The following is a 15,769-nucleotide window of genomic DNA, read 5'->3' on the forward strand; positions in this document are numbered from 1 at the left end:
AAGCCCCTGGTAAAAGGCCAGGTTTTCATCATGTAAAAAAAATAATTTCAGAATTTTTAGCAATACTTTGTTGCAGTCCCCTGTGAATTTCTAACATCCTTCAGTCTTTTTCGGTTAGGGTCTATCAGCACGGCACATCTAGAAATGGAAAGCTTTGCCCGCTCAAACCTGCAGTAGCTCCACATCTGTCACATTGCGGCAGTATCTCCTGTGTACAGCAACCTCTTCAGGTCACCACAGATTTTACATTGTATTGTCTGGGCTCGGGTTGGGTCATTCCTAAACTTTGACCTCCAAATTACCAGATCTCCAGAAGTTCAATTAGGGTCATTATCACGCTGAAATGCATCTTCAGCTTTATAGCAGAGGACTGAAGATTTTGTTGAAAATCGACTGATATTTGGACTGTTCATAATTCCCTCCCCCTTGACTTAAGCCCCACTTTCAGCTGCAGAAAAACAGCCCCAAAGAATAATGCTGCTTCCAACATTTTTCATTGTAGGTATGGTGATCTTCAGGTGATGCGCAGTGTTGGTTTTGTGCCAAACATCCCTTTTGGAATTATAGTCAAAAAGTTCCCTCTCAGTCTCATGAGACATAACACATTCCCAAAGTTTTTTGACACATTATGGAGGTTTTAACAAAACAAAGTCGGACTTAGATGTTTTTCTTTGTAATAAAAGACTTCCGTCTTTCCACCCAAACAAACAGGCCGAACATATGAAGAATATAGAACAATATAGGTACATACACAACACAACCAGGACTGGCAAGAAATTCCTGCAGCTTCTTAAAGTTGATGTCAGCCTCTTGTTTTTGCAGCCTCCAGGACCAATTTTCTTGTCTTTTCAACAATTTTTGTGGGACTTCCAATTCTAGGTAATGTCGCTGTTGACACTTCTTGATGACCATTTTCACAGTTTCCATGGTATATCTAATGCATTGGACATATTTTTGTACCCTTCTGACTGATAACTTTCAACAATGAGATCCTTTGCTGTGTTGTCAGCTGTTTACAGACCATGACTTCTGCTGTAAAATGCAACTAAGAAAATGTCAGAAAAATCCTCCTAGAACAGCGACACTTTCTCTGGGGCTAATCATAATCTCTGTAAATGATGGCTGCCGTGCACTGACTACTATGTAACATGAGGGGAAATATGATTGACCAAGTCTGAACACAACTACATCCCCAATTATAAGAGGGTGCTTATACTTGTGCAGCCACATTGTTAGTTTTGTTATTTTTATTTCCCCCCTCAAAATAATTTGATTTTGCATCTGAATGGATTTGTACAAATTATGGAAGACAATAAAGGTGGAAAAAGTTCTGAAATTCTTCTTCTTCATAGGGCTGTCTAAACCACAAATCATAAAATTCTATAATCTTTCTAGTCATATTCTTAACGAATCAGAAAATAGCCTCCTAACTACGGGCTTAAGTTTCTGGGGGATTTTTTTAGATTTGAATGCCTATATTCGGAAACTAACCTTTCAAAGGCATTTCTCGATCATTAATAACAATCTTAATTCCACAAAAAAAAAAAAAATCTATTCTTCATACTGAAGATAGTTACACCAGGATATTAGACCTAGCTATAATTTTTTATCTCATACATCACCAGGGCCATTATCTCGAAATGTTTCATTCACTGGTGGCAAAAGAGTTTCGCACGATCAAAATCAAAACAATTTAAGAAAACTAATTTGTCCCATAGGGAAATATTAGCTCCGATAACACTATTCTACATATTTTCAATAGTTGTCAGGTTCAGGTATGAAATGAGCCTTCTCTTAATGATTTTGACCTCCTGAATTCAAATCTGACAATGGACATTTTTCGTTGGCTCTTGTATCTAGGATATCAAAGAGTTTTCCTTTTACTGCTACATACTGTATAATTAATGCATAAAAGTTTCAGTACTGTGAAACATTATTATTTTTGCAAATATAAAGAAGCAGAATAATTTGATATGCCAATTTTCTGATATTTATTTACAGGAAACTTAGCAACAACTCCAATAAGTAAAAGGTCTAAACACGATTGTGAATTCTAAACAGTTACAGAAATCGCTCTACAACAGTCGCTCCTCATTCAGTGACGACTTTTTATTTCTTGTCTCTTGTCCTCCTGTATCGGATCATCTCTCACAATCGTCCTCAGTAATCTGCAGCATTGATGGATCCATTCTCCTTGATATGACTATGTCTTTCTTGTCTCTTGTCCTCACTGTAACATCCTTGGCGGCGTGCTGGCATGGCTTACCATCTCCCACCACGCAGGGCCGCCAACTTACCTACCAGTCAAGGCAGTGCACTATGCTTCTCTACTTGCTGTGTGCATGTCTCTTGTATGCTGGCTTAGGGGGGTGGCGCTGGAACTTCCTGATTCTTAAAGTTACACTGTGCGCAGTCCTAATGTGTCCCCAGCTTATTGCGGTGAGTCACTGGATACTTAAACCTCCTCCACCCAGTAGGAGGTGCCTGAGCATCACTTTCTTACAGTGTGTTCTGTGCAACTGTGAGTTGCCAGGTCCTGTCCTGTATCTTGCCTGTTTCCGCCACACTGGGGGCTGAGTACCCAGGCCCGTTACCTGTATCTGTGACTTCTAGTCTATTTCCGCCACCCTGGGGGCTGAGTACCCAGGCCCGTTACCTGTATCTGTGACTTCTAGTCTATTTCCGCCACCCTGGGAGCTGAATCCCCAGGCCTGTTCCTGGATATAGTTCCTGTGTCAGTTCCTGTCTGAACTGTGTCCTAGCCCGTTACCTGTTTGTCTCTATGTCCGATCCTTCCCTTTTCCTGCAGTGTCTGAACCAGTACCTAACTCCTTCTCATTGTCTCTGTACTTCTGTTTGTGAGTTTTGTGTCCACTCGCTACTTCATAGCAAGTACCTTGTGTGTATCTGGTTCTGCTTGTCCCGTTTCCCTGTCTCTTCCATGTGAACAGAGCCCTGTCCTGTCTGCCCGCACCTGCGTCTCTGCCCTGCTCCGCTTGTCCTCCGCACCTGCAGCTCTGTTCTGCTCCACTTGTCCTCCGCACCTGCGGCTCTGCCCCGCTCCTCTTGTCCTCCGCACCTGCGGCTCTGCCCTGCTCTGCTTGTCCTCCGCACCTGCGGCTCTGCTCCGCTTGTCCTCCGCACCTGCGGCTCTGCTCCGCTTGTCCTCCACACCTGCGGCTCTGTTCTGCTCTGCATGGCTCTGCTTGCCCTCCGCACCTGCGGCTCTGCTCTGCCCTGCTCCGCTTGTTCTCCACACAGGCGGCTCTGCTTTGCTCTGCCCTGCTCCGCTTGTCCTCTGCACCTGCGGCTCTGCTCTTCTCCGCTTGTCCTCCGCACCTCCAGCTCTGCTCTGCCCTGCTCCACTTTCCCTCCGCACCTGCCGCTCTGCCCTGCTCCACTTCCCCTCCGCACCTGCAGCTCTGTTCCTGTATCCCAGTCTGTACTGGTCCCTATCCAGCCTGTTTACCTACCTGCCAGTACCCACCTGTCTGTATACCAGCCGTGCCCGCCAGTACCTGCCTGTCTACATACCAGCCAAACCTGCCCGTTCCTGCATTCCCCGGTGTGGGTCAACAGCTGTGTGACCGGGGTCTGACCTGGAGTAGCACCTGGGCCACCTCCCACATCCCGCCTCGGACCACGGAGTCAATTAAGCCGCCGTGCGTCCGTGTTCGGATTTGGCGAGGCCCCTAGTCATGCCCCTCCAGGCACACCTTGGTTCGTGGCCCAGTGGGACCACTAACCACGCTCACGCCAAACAGTCCGGGCAGGAGGGTAACACTCCTATATCAGATCATCTCTTACAATCGTCCTCAGTAATCTGCAGCATTGATGGATCCATTCTCCTTGATATGACTGTCTTTGTCTCTTGTCCTCCTATCGGATCATCTCTTACAATCGTCCTCAGTAATCTGCACCACTGATAGTCATATCAAGGAGAATGGATCAATCAGTGGTGCAGATTACTGAGGACGATTGTAAGAGATGATCCGATATAGGAGGACAAGAGACAAGAAAGACAGTCATATCAAGGAGAATGGATCCATGTCTTTCTTGTCTCTTGTCCTCCTATATCGGATCATCTCTTACAATCGTCCTCAGTAATCTCCAGCATTGATTGATTCCATTGTTCTTGATATCTTTTATCCATTGCTACAATGTCTTGGTGAAATCTCTCATTGTGCTCGTCGCTCATTACTCAGTTTGGTGGAAACGATTCTAGATGCAAATGTAAGAAATTAATCTTTAAAGGACTTGCTACAGCCAAATCCTTGTATGTTTTGAGGAGATTTTCCACCAACTTTTCATAGTAATCTGGTCTTGAGTTTCTCCAAAAACGAGTTACCACTAATGTGAATGCGACCCATGCAGCCTTTTCCTTGCTCTGCAAAAAACAGAGAAACTCCTTATCTTGAAGAAGCTTACGAATCGGAGGTCCAATAAAAACTCCTTCCTTTATCTTAGCTTCACTCAACCTTGGAAATTTATTAATGGGACACTCGATACTTTTGCATTTTTATCCATTGCCTTCACAAAGTTCTTCGTTAGGCCCAACTTGATCTGCAATGGTGGTAACAAAATCTTCTGTGGGTCCACAAATGCTGGATGCCGGACATTATTACTCTTTCCTGACTGAAGTGAATGTCGGAGAGGCCAGTCTCTTATTGTAGTGATATTCTCTTGCATGACTATCCCACTCTCACAGAAAGCAGCAGGACTTTGTGCCACCCTGGAGCCACAAATGTCACAGTTCAGGCACCTCAACAGCTATTTCATGTTGTCATTGGTTTCTTTCACGTGGATGGCATAACCAACTGGAATTGAAGGTAGCGCATTGTCATTATGCAGCAAGAAGGCTTCTAGGCTTTTTTTGGATGAATCGATGAAGAGCCTCCATTCCCCTGGATAATGACTTATCTTCAGAGCTTCCATTAAATTGTTGATGTTGTTGCGTGCCACAACATCACCCTCCATGAAAAAGTATTGGACAAGATCTTTATTACAGTTGAGGAACAAAGAAATCCAAACATCGCTAACTAGGAGATTCTCCTGCTGTAACCGGGAACCCAAGAGCTCAGCCGTACTCTGGGGAACCCAAGAGCTCAGCCGTACTCTGGGGAACCCAAGAGCTCAGCCGTACTCTGGGGAACCCAAGAGCTCAGCCGTACTCTGGGGAACCCAAGAGCTCAGCCGTACTCTGGGGAACCCAAGAGCTCAGCCGTACTCTGGGGAACCCAAGAGCTCAGCCGTACTCTGGGGAACCCAAGAGCTCAGCCGTACTCTGGGGAACCCAAGAGCTCAGCCGTACTCTGGGGAACCCAAGAGCTCAGCCGTACTCTGGGGAACCCAAGAGCTCAGCCGTACTCTGGGGAACCCAAGAGCTCAGCCGTACTCTGGGGAACCCAAGAGCTCAGCCGTACTCTGGGGCAGATCCAAATCTCTAACAAAATCCTTCAGTTGACTTTTGTGTTATAAGGTGTGGTTCAGTTGAGGTTGCTGACAAAGTCTGGGTCGCGAGAGGAAAATGCTTCATTACACCAAGTGCCTTCTTCTTCCTCACTTGACTCGACTGAAAATGTTTCTTGTTCTTCAGTATATGGTACTGGGTGTATTGCAGATGGACGTTTTGGAGACTGTAAATTTCACTTCTTCCTTGAAACTCCTTTCTAAATGGAGGCACCATGCAAAAATAGCAACTGGTAGTGTGTCCAAAAAGAAAATTATTGGCACGCACAGTTTTAGGTGAAAGGGCTTTACTTTATTCAAATCCTATGAAACATCTTGGCAGCGAAAAATACAGCCAAAATACAGATTGTGGTGGCGCTATAGAGTCCAAGTCCTGTTTTTCTCTGAAGAGGCAATTTGCATATGTCAATCTACTCAGCTTTCCCCCCTTCTCCACGATACATAATATGATGCCTGCAGACTGGACTGCATTTTCTTGGTGACAGGTTCCATCCAATGCCTTAAAGACCGCCAACACAAGCCCTGAGGCCGTGAGCCAACACAAAAATGAGAAGCCAAGGGATTTCTAAACCGCTAGTGGAGGGCTAAAGTACTGTGAAAACGTTTTAGGTAGATGTAGAAAAATTGCTGCAAAGTAAGAATACTTTCAAACATAAAGATGATAATCATTGGTGAGACGCCCCACAGATAGTCTCTGCATGAGGCTTACGCTAACCCTTCTGATTCTTCATGTGATCCCACAGACTCGATGTCAGGATCAGGGCTCTGTGGGGGCCATATGATCACTTCTGTTAGGCTCACCTGGTAAGATAGATTCATGAAGCCACAGGTCAGGTAGACACGGCCGAGAGCATTGCTGTAGCAGACCGCACGGTAAGTGGAATAGCGAGGACTTGGACAAACGTCAAATCCAATGCATCATATAGACGAAGGCAAAAGGAATCACAGGAATTTTGCAAGGAAGAATGCACAATATGAAGTCCAATAATAGCTTGTGATGCGTACTGCAACTCATGTGCTAACCGAGGGTGTTGCGCAGCAGACTGGAAGAAAGTGGAACAGAGAGGATATAATGTATCACATAGGGGAAGCCAAGGAATCACCTGAGTTTTGCAAGGATGATTGCCCAACTTGAAGTCCAATAACAGTTTGTGATGCTTACAGCAAGATTTGGGTTAACCGTGGGCGTTGAACCAGGAGACTTGAAGGCATGTAGAACAGCGAGTGTCAAGATATCACAGCCCGGCAAGGTCACACAGAGCCACCCGCTGTAATCTTTGTGTCGAACAGCTCTCTGCTGCCCCCTATTGTCCGGACAATTATACGATTGGCCGACGATTAACGGAGGAGGCAGCAGGCTGTTCGCACTAATAGACCAGTTATCGGAAAACTAACAGTGAGCGTATGGTATACACACCTCCGGATTCCAACGGCTGGAATATGTATATACCTCCGTACGATCACGGCTAGCTCCACGATAACCCCAGAAAGATTAGCTGCCGCCACCACCAGTCGTTTTTTTTAATCAAGCTGACTGGAAGCCTGTTTCTGGATCTGGTAGTGTATGGCTTTGGGGCGCTGTTTACAGAACAAAAGGAACAGAACTATTACATTTTATATTTAATCCAAAATGAGGCAGTGTTTATAAAAAAATACACAAAACATTTTACAAAGGGGACAAGGAGCCTGCCAGAGATATGTTTATGAAGGAAATGTGAGTCCTGTGTGGACAATGGCTATCTCTAAAAAACGTTAGCTATTCGCTTTAATCCTCTCCAAACTTAAAGAGGACTTTCCTGTCTATTTTGTAATCTCTTTGTCTATGCACAATATAGATCTTCGTTCAGTCACCTGGGCACTGCCGGGTCCTTCACTTCACAAAGGGGCTGCCTGCACGTTAATTAAGATGGTTTACTTCTCTTTGCCTCCAATCTATACATCGCAGTCTTACTCATTTCTCATATGTGAAACTGTGTAGTTCTATTATCAAAAGAAGTTGGTAGATTGTAAGCTCTTGCTTCCTTACTGCAAAACCGTGTGAGAGGACAAAGGAGGAGGGGTGAGTGACTTCAGAAATTTTTAATATTTCTATAACAGCAAGGACTAGGCAAAATCTATGCATCACATAGAGGATGGGTTAACCAGGAGATAGAAAGCGGGTCTGAGGATATGCAGCAATCACAACAGTTTTGCAAAGCAGAATGCACAATGTAAACAGATGGTGGAAGATTCTGAACAGTCGCTGTACACACGAGTCCTGATACTAAGAAACAGGCGCGTGTTTAACTGGGCTTCAAGAGACCTCGGAAGATGACGTCAGACCAGGCAACGTGGAAAACCTGATGATGGCAACTATACGTGAAAATGACGGAGCCGGCTGAGACAGAGGCGTAACAACTGCCAGCTTAAGCTCATTCTTAAGGACATGGACTAGATATTTGGGGTCGTTGTCCTGCTCCACAATACCTCCCTGATGGTATTACATGATGGAAAAGTATTTGCGTGTATTTCTGAGCACTGAGGACACCATTAATACTGACAAAATCACCAACTTCATTTGCAGCAATGCAACAATGCACCGAGCTTCATCGCTGCCTGAAGACCCTTATTATTGTACCCTCTCTAGCCCTTTGGCTAATACATTGTCTTATGTTGCAGCCATTTTGAACCATCAGTTCAGAGACGTGCTGTCATTTTCTGTTCTTCTTTAGAGAATGTCATGCTCAGAATTCAACGATGCAAGAAAACAGGAGAGTGAACCCTAACCATGTACTAACAAAGAGGAACGTCCTTCTTCAGTAGTTTCCCTTTAATTGGGCACCTGGCAACTAATCATCACAGGAATTTAAGATTGATGTCAGTGATCCAAACACATAATAATTTAGAAGGCGGTGTAGGCCAGCTGAGGGAGAACTACCGGGAATCCACCATGATGACCTCTCACTGCGCAAGCAAGGATTGGTTCATGTTACAGCCTTGTACGAGGGATACATGGAGGAGACATCAGGCATATGGCTCCGGCGTAGGCCACCATAAAGTAACAGGAGGATATACAATTTATACCATAAAGAAAGCGCAATCTACGATATCCACAAAACAGCGGCCACAATGGACCTGACCCCAACCCTGAAGAAAAAAGAGCTGAACAGAGGAGATCCTACTGACTGCACCATACACGAAGGGACGAAGGCTCCAGCCACCATGATAGGACCCCACAACCCCTCATACCTGCTGATGGAGGGGGCCGCAGATCATCCATCAACACGTCCACGTACAGACCCCGATGTCCTTCTACATAATCCCACTCCTCCACCGAGAAATAGAGAGCGACGTCGTGACACCGGAGAGGAACCTGACAACCAACGAGAGCAAAAATCACCCAGAATCCTCCAGTGTATACTGTATAATCTCCCAGCAGTCTCCTCTCATCACCCAGAATCCTCCAGTGTATACTGTATAATCTCCCAGCAGTCTCCACTCCTCTCATCAACCAGAATCCTCCAGTGTATACTGTATAATCTCCAGCAGTCTCCTCTCATCACCCAGAATCCTCCAGTGTATACTGTATAATCTCCCAGCAGTCTCCTATCACCCAGGATCCTCCAGTGTAAACTGTATAATCTCCCAGCAGTCTCCTATCACCCAGAATCCTCCAGTGTAAACTATATAATCTCCCAGCAGTCTCCTCTCCGCTCATCACCCAGAATCCTCCAGTGTATACTGTATAATCTCCCAGCAGTCTCCTCTCATCACCCAGAATCCTCCAGTGTATACTGTATAATCTCCCAGCAGTCTCCTCTCCGCTCATCACCCAGAATCCTCCAGTGTATAATCTCCCAGCAGTCTCCTCTCCTCTCATCACCCAGTCTATACTGTATAATCTCCATGCAGTCTCCTCTCCTCTCATCACCCAGAATCCTCCAGTCTATACTGTATAATCTCCCAACAGTCTCCTCTCATCACCCAAAATCCTCCAGTGTATACTGTATAATCTCCCAGCAGTCTCCTCTCATCACCCAGAATCCTCCAGTGTATACTGTATAATCTCCAGCAGTCTCCTCTCATCACCCAGAATCCTCCAGTGTATACTGTATAATCTCCCAGCAGTCTCCTCTCCTCTCATCACCCAGAATCCTCCAGTGTATACTGTATAATCTCCCAGCAGTCTCCTCTCCTCTCATCACCCAGAATCCTCCAGTGTATAATCTCCCAGCAGTCTCCTCTCCTCTCATCACCCAGAATCCTCCAGTCTATACTGTATAATCTCCCAACAGTCTCCTCTCATCACCCAGAATCCTCCAGTGTATACTGTATAATCTCCCAGCAGTCTCCTCTCATCACCCAGAATCCTCCAGTGTATACTGTATAATCTCCCAGCAGTCTCCTCTCCTCTCATCACCCAGAATCCTCCAGTGTATACTGTATAATCTCCCAGCAGTCCCCTCTCCGCTCATCACCCACAATCCTCCAGTGTATAATCTCCCAGCAGTCTCCTCTCATCACCCAGAATCCTTCAGTGTATACTGTATAATCTCCCAGCAGTCTCCTCTCCTCACCCAGAATCCTCCAGTGTACACTGTATAATCTCCCAGCAGTCTCCTCTCCTCACCCAGAATCCTCCAGTGTACACTGTATAATCTCCCAGCAGTCTCCTCTTGTAGCACCCTGAGGATTCGGCTGCTACAGGGGTATTGCACCTCAACCCAGAGGTGTGATATTCCACTCCCGGGTAAGGATGGAGTGTGGATCTGAGCTCGGTAGGCTGCATGCACTACATACATCCCATTTCCGAGGAGCAGACCGACGGTACTCCCACTTAGAAATGTGCAGGTACGACCGAGTCTGTTCCTGGCTGGAGTGGGAGGGGGGTGGTACATCCCAAGTAGTGTAGGGGCAGATAGGGGGAGCAGCCTGGGTAAAGATAGGAGCTCATTGGGTGCTGGTCACCTGAGCTCACACATAGAGGGTGTATATAAGGTGGGCACCATCAAAGAACAGGGTCAGTCTGTCAGTTGCAGAGAGAAAGTCAGGAGCAGAGGAGAAGAGAGACCCAGAGTGAGAGAGGAGAAGAGAGAGACCCAGAGGGGGAAACAGCAGAAAAGGACTCCAAGATCCCAACTTAAATCCCCGGGTGAAGAGTCGGCATCAGGGTACCGGAACCCAAGCTGGTGGGGGTAAAAACACTCCCCAGCCAGAGACCGGAGACCGTGGGCAGCGTTTGCCACGGTCACCCACCACATCCACCACGAAGGCATACCACGAGGAGGGTCAGGGAACCCAAGGCCAAGGGTCTCCCAACAGAAGGCCCGAGGGAGCTGGACCTGGGTGGATCAATAGTGGGGACGGCCAGAGAAAGGACTGAAGGAGAGCTCAGGGTCACGCTCCGGACTTATTTGGGAGTTGGCTGGATCCAGAACCTGGTGGACGCAGCACGGCTCGGGAGGTCACTCGAAGCTGGAGTGACCAGAACATCAGCAGTGAGTAAAACATCCTAAACTGCATAACCCGACTCTGTCTCTGATTGCCGTCTACACTGCATCACCACAACTCCCATCCTCTGCACCTGATCCCCTGAGGCTATACCCCACCCGTTGGGGGTTATATCACCAAAGCTGCACCTACACCAACAGCCTCAGCGGACCCTGCTGCAGCGGCGGCCATAGTGACCGCAACACAACGGGTGGCGTAGTCGACAAATAAAGAACTTATAACATCTGTATGACTGCCACATACAAATCAGTTTGACACCCTGGGCACGGACCGGGTCACAGCCACTCGGAAGACTACAACCCCCATCTGATCCGGCTCCGGATATTCCCCCCTAAAAGAATATGGCCCAGGGGGCGCGTCACTCTCATCACCCAGAATACTCCAGTGTACACTGTATAATCTCCCAGCAGTCTCTGCTCATCACCCAGAATCCTCCAGTGTATACTGTATAATCTCCCAGCAGTCTCCTCTCCTCTCCCAGAATCCTCCAGTGTATACTGTATAATATCCCAACAGTCTCCTCTCATCACCCAGAATCCTCCAGTGTATACTGTATAATCTCCCAGCAGTCTCCTCTCATCACCCAGAATCCTCCAGTGTATACTGTATAATCTCCCAGCAGTCTCCTCTCCGCTCATCACCCAGAATCCTCCAGTGTATACTGTATAATCTCCCATCAGTCTCCTCATCACCCAGAATCCTCCAGTGTATACTGTATAATCTCCCAGCAGTCTCCTCTCATCACCCAGAATCCTCCAGTGTACACTGTATAATCTCCCAGCAGTCTCCTCTCATCACCCAGAATCCTCCAGTGTATACTGTATAATCTCCAGCAGTCTCCTCTCATCACCCAGAATCCTCCAGTGTATACTGTATAATCTCCCAGCCGTCTCCTCTCTGCTCATCACCCAGAATCCTTCAGTGTACACTGTGTAATCTCCCAGCAGTCTCCTCTCCTCTCCCAGAATCCTCCAGTCTATACTGTATAATCTCCCAGCACTCTCCTCTCATCACCCAGAATCCTCCAGTCTATACTGTATAATCTCCCAGCAGTCTCCTCTCATCACCCAGAATCCTCCAGTGTATACTGTATAATCTCCCAGCAGTCTCCTCTCCTCTCATCACCCAGAATCCTCCAGAGTATACTGTATAACCTCCCAGAATCCTCCAGTGTATACTGTATAACCTCCCAGAATCCTCCAGTGTATACTGTATAACCTCCCAGCAGTCTCCTCTCATCACCCAGAATCCTCCAGTGTATACTGTATAATCTCCCAGCAGTCTCTTCTCATCACCCAGAATCCTCCAGTGTACACTGTATAATCTCCCAGCAGTCTCCTCTCCGCTCATCACCCAGAATCCTCCAGTGTATACTGTATAATCTCCCAGCAGTCTCCTCTCATTACCCAGAATCCTCCAGTGTAAAATCTCCCAGCAGTCCCATCTACTCTCATCACCCAGAATCCTCCAGTGTATACTGTATAATCTCCCAGCAGTCTCCTCTCATTACCCAGAATCCTCCAGTGTAAAATCTCCCAGCAGTCCCATCTCCTCTCATCACCCAGAATCCTCCAGTGTATACTGTATAATCTCCCAGTCGTCTCCTCTCATCACCCAGAATCCTTCAGTGTATACTGTATAATCTCCCAGCAGTCTCCTCTCATCACCCAGAATCCTCCAGTGTAAAATCTCCCAGCAGTCCCCTCTCCTCTCATCACCCAGAATCCTCCACTGTATACTGTATAATCTCCCAGCCGTCTCCTCTCATCACCCAGAATCCTCCAGTGTATACTGTATAATCTCCCAGCAGTCTCCTCTCATCACCCAGAATCCTCCAGTGTATACTGTATAATCTCCCAGCAGTCTCCTCTCCTCTCATCACCCAGAATCCTCCAGTCTATACTGTATAATCTCCCAGCAGTCTCCTCTCCGCTCATCACCCAGAATCCTCCAGTGTACACTGTATAATCTCCCAGCAGTCTCCTCTCCGCTCATCACCCAGAATCCTCCAGTGTACACTGTATAATCTCCCAGCAGTCTCCTCTCATCACCCAGAATCCTCCAGTGTATACTGTATAATCTCCCAGCAGTCTCCTCTCATCACCCAGAATCCTCCAGTGTATACTGTATAATCTCCCAGCAGTCTCCTCTCCGCTCACCACCCAGAATCCTCCAGTGTATACTGTATAATCTCCCAGCAGTCTCCTCTCATCACCCAGAATCCTTCAGTGTATACTGTATAATCTCCCAGCAGTCTCCTCTCATCACCCAGAATCCTCCAGTGTATAATGTATAATCTCCCAGCAGTCTCCTCTCATCACCCAGAATCCTACAGTGTATACTGTATAATCTCCCAGCAGTCTCCTCTCATCACCCAGAATCCTCCAGTGTACACTGTATAATCTCCCAGCAGTCTCCTCTCATCACCCAGAATCCTCCAGTGTATACTGTATAATCTCCAGCAGTCTCCTCTCATCACCCAGGATCCTCCAGTGTATAATCTCCCAGCAGTCTCCTCTCATCACCCAGAATCCTTCAGTGTATACTGTATAATCTCCCAGCAGTCTCCTCTCCTCACCCAGAATCCTCCAGTGTACACTGTATAATCTCCCAGCAGTCTCCTCTCCTCACCCAGAATCCTCCAGTGTACACTGTATAATCTCCCAGCAGTCTCCTCTCATCACCCAGAATACTCCAGTGTACACTGTATAATCTCCCAGCAGTCTCTGCTCATCACCCAGAATCCTCCAGTGTATACTGTATAATCTCCCAGCAGTCTCCTCTCCTCACCCAGAATCCTCCAGTGTACACTGTATAATCTCCAGCAGTCTCCTCTCATCACCCAGAATCCTCCAGTGTATACTGCATAATCTCCCAGCAGTCTCCTCTCATCACCCAGAATCCTCCAGTGTATACTGCATAATCTCCCAGAAGTCTCCTCTCATCACCCAGAATCCTCCAGTGTATACTGTATAATCTCCCAGCAGTCTCCTGTCATCACCCAGAATCCTCCAGTGTATACTGTATAATCTCCCAACAGTCTCCTCTCCTCTCATCACCCAGAATCCTCCAGTGTATACTGTATAATCTCCCAGCAGTCTCCTATCATCACCCAGAATCCTCCAGTGTATACTGTATAATCTCCCAGCCGTCTCCTCTCATCACCCAGAATCCTCCAGTGTATACTGTATAATCTCCCAGCAGTCTCCTCTCATCACCCAGAATCCACCAGTGTACACTGTGTAATCTCCCAGCAGTCTCCTCTCATCACCCAGAATCCTCCAGTGTATACTGCATAATCTGCCAGCAGTCTCCTCTCATCACCCAGAATCCTCCAGTGTATACTGTATAATCTCCCAGCCGTCTCCTCTCATCACCCAGAATCCTCCAGTGTACACTGTGTAATCTCCCAGCAGTCTCCTCTCCTCTCCCAGAATCCTCCAGTGTATACTGTATAATCTCCCAACAGTCTCCTCTCCTCTCCTCTCCCAGAATCCTCCAGTGTATACTGTTTACTCTCCCAGCAGTCTCCTCTCATCACCCAGAATCCTCCAGTGTATACTGTATAATCTCCCAGCAGTCTCCTCTCCGCTCATCACCCAGAATCCTCCAGTGTATACTGTATAATCTCCCATCAGTCTCCTCATCACCCAGAATCCTCCAGTGTATACTGTATAATCTCCCAGCAGTCTCCTCTCATCACCCAGAATCCTCCAGTGTACACTGTATAATCTCCCAGCAGTCTCCTCTCATCACCCAGAATCCTCCAGTGTATACTGTATAATCTCCAGCAGTCTCCTCTCAACACCCAGGATCCTCCAGTGTAAACTGTATAATCTCCCAGCAGTCTCCTCTCATCACCCAGAATCCTCCAGTGTATACTGTATAATCTCCAGCAGTCTCCTCTCATCACCCAGAATCCTCCAGTGTATACTGTATAATCTCCCAGCCGTCTCCTCTCATCACCCAGAATCCTCCAGTGTATACTGTATAATCTCCCAGCAGTCTCCTCTCTGCTCATCACCCAGAATCCTTCAGTGTACACAGTGTAATCTCCCAGCAGTCTCCTCTCCTCTCCCAGAATCCTCCAGTCTATACTGTATAATCTCCCAGCAGTCTCCTCTCATCACCCAGAATCCTCCAGTCTATACTGTATAATCTCCCAGCAGTCTCCTCTCATCACCCAGAATCCTCCAGTGTATACTGTATAATCTCCCAGCAGTCTCCTCTCCTCTCATCACCCAGAATCCTCCAGAGTATACTGTATAATCCCCCAGAATCCTCCAGTGTATACTGTATAACCTCCCAGAATCCTCCAGTGTATACTGTATAACCTCCCAGCAGTCTCCTCTCATCACCCAGAATCCTCCAGTGTATACTGTATATTCTCCCAGCAGTCTCCTCTCATCATCCAGAATCCTCCAGAGTATACTGTATAATCACCCAGAATCCTCCAGTGTATACTGTATAACCTCCCAGAATCCTCCAGTGTATACTGTATAACCTCCCAGCAGTCTCCTCTCATCACCCAGAATCCTCCAGTGTATACTGTATAATCTCCCAGCAGTCTCCTCTCATCACCCAGAATCCTCCAGTGTACACTGTATAATCTCCCAGCGGTCTCCTCTCCGCTCATCACCCAGAATCCTCCAGTGTATACTGTATAATCTCCCAGCAGTCTCCTCTCATTACCCAGAATCCTCCAGTGTAAAATCTCCCAGCAGTCCCATCTCCTCTCATCACCCAGAATCCTCCAGTGTATACTGTATAATCTCCCAGCAGTCTCCTCTCATTACCCAGAATCCTCCAG

The 15,769-nt window shown here is 47.1% G+C and overlaps 1 protein-coding gene across 7 annotated transcripts in view; it reads right to left on the bottom strand.

The window, feature by feature from the left end:
* LOC141266140 (uncharacterized) overlaps window positions 1-15,769 on the bottom strand; it is a 236,973-nt gene that overhangs the window by 45,827 nt on the left and 175,377 nt on the right. For 3 of the 7 annotated variants that reach the window (XM_073680105.1, XM_073680104.1, XM_073680103.1), the window contains one exon: window positions 8,698-8,821. The exons of 2 other annotated variants lie outside the window; for them this stretch is intronic. Coding sequence is in view for 2 of the 5 variants with exons in the window: in XM_073680104.1 (XP_073536205.1) it covers window positions 8,698-8,821 (124 nt within the window). In the remaining 3 variants the exon portion in view is untranslated. Of the gene's footprint in view, window positions 1-6,270; window positions 6,442-8,697; window positions 8,822-15,769 lie in introns of those variants that run through there. 2 more of the 7 variants (XM_073680106.1, XM_073680110.1) reach the window with 2 other exon arrangements.

This window comes from Phyllobates terribilis, unplaced genomic scaffold (assembly GCF_046119375.1).
Source record: "Phyllobates terribilis strain yellow unplaced genomic scaffold, ASM4611937v1 Scaffold_4__5_contigs__length_816908805, whole genome shotgun sequence".
NCBI lineage: Eukaryota > Metazoa > Chordata > Amphibia > Anura > Dendrobatidae > Phyllobates > Phyllobates terribilis.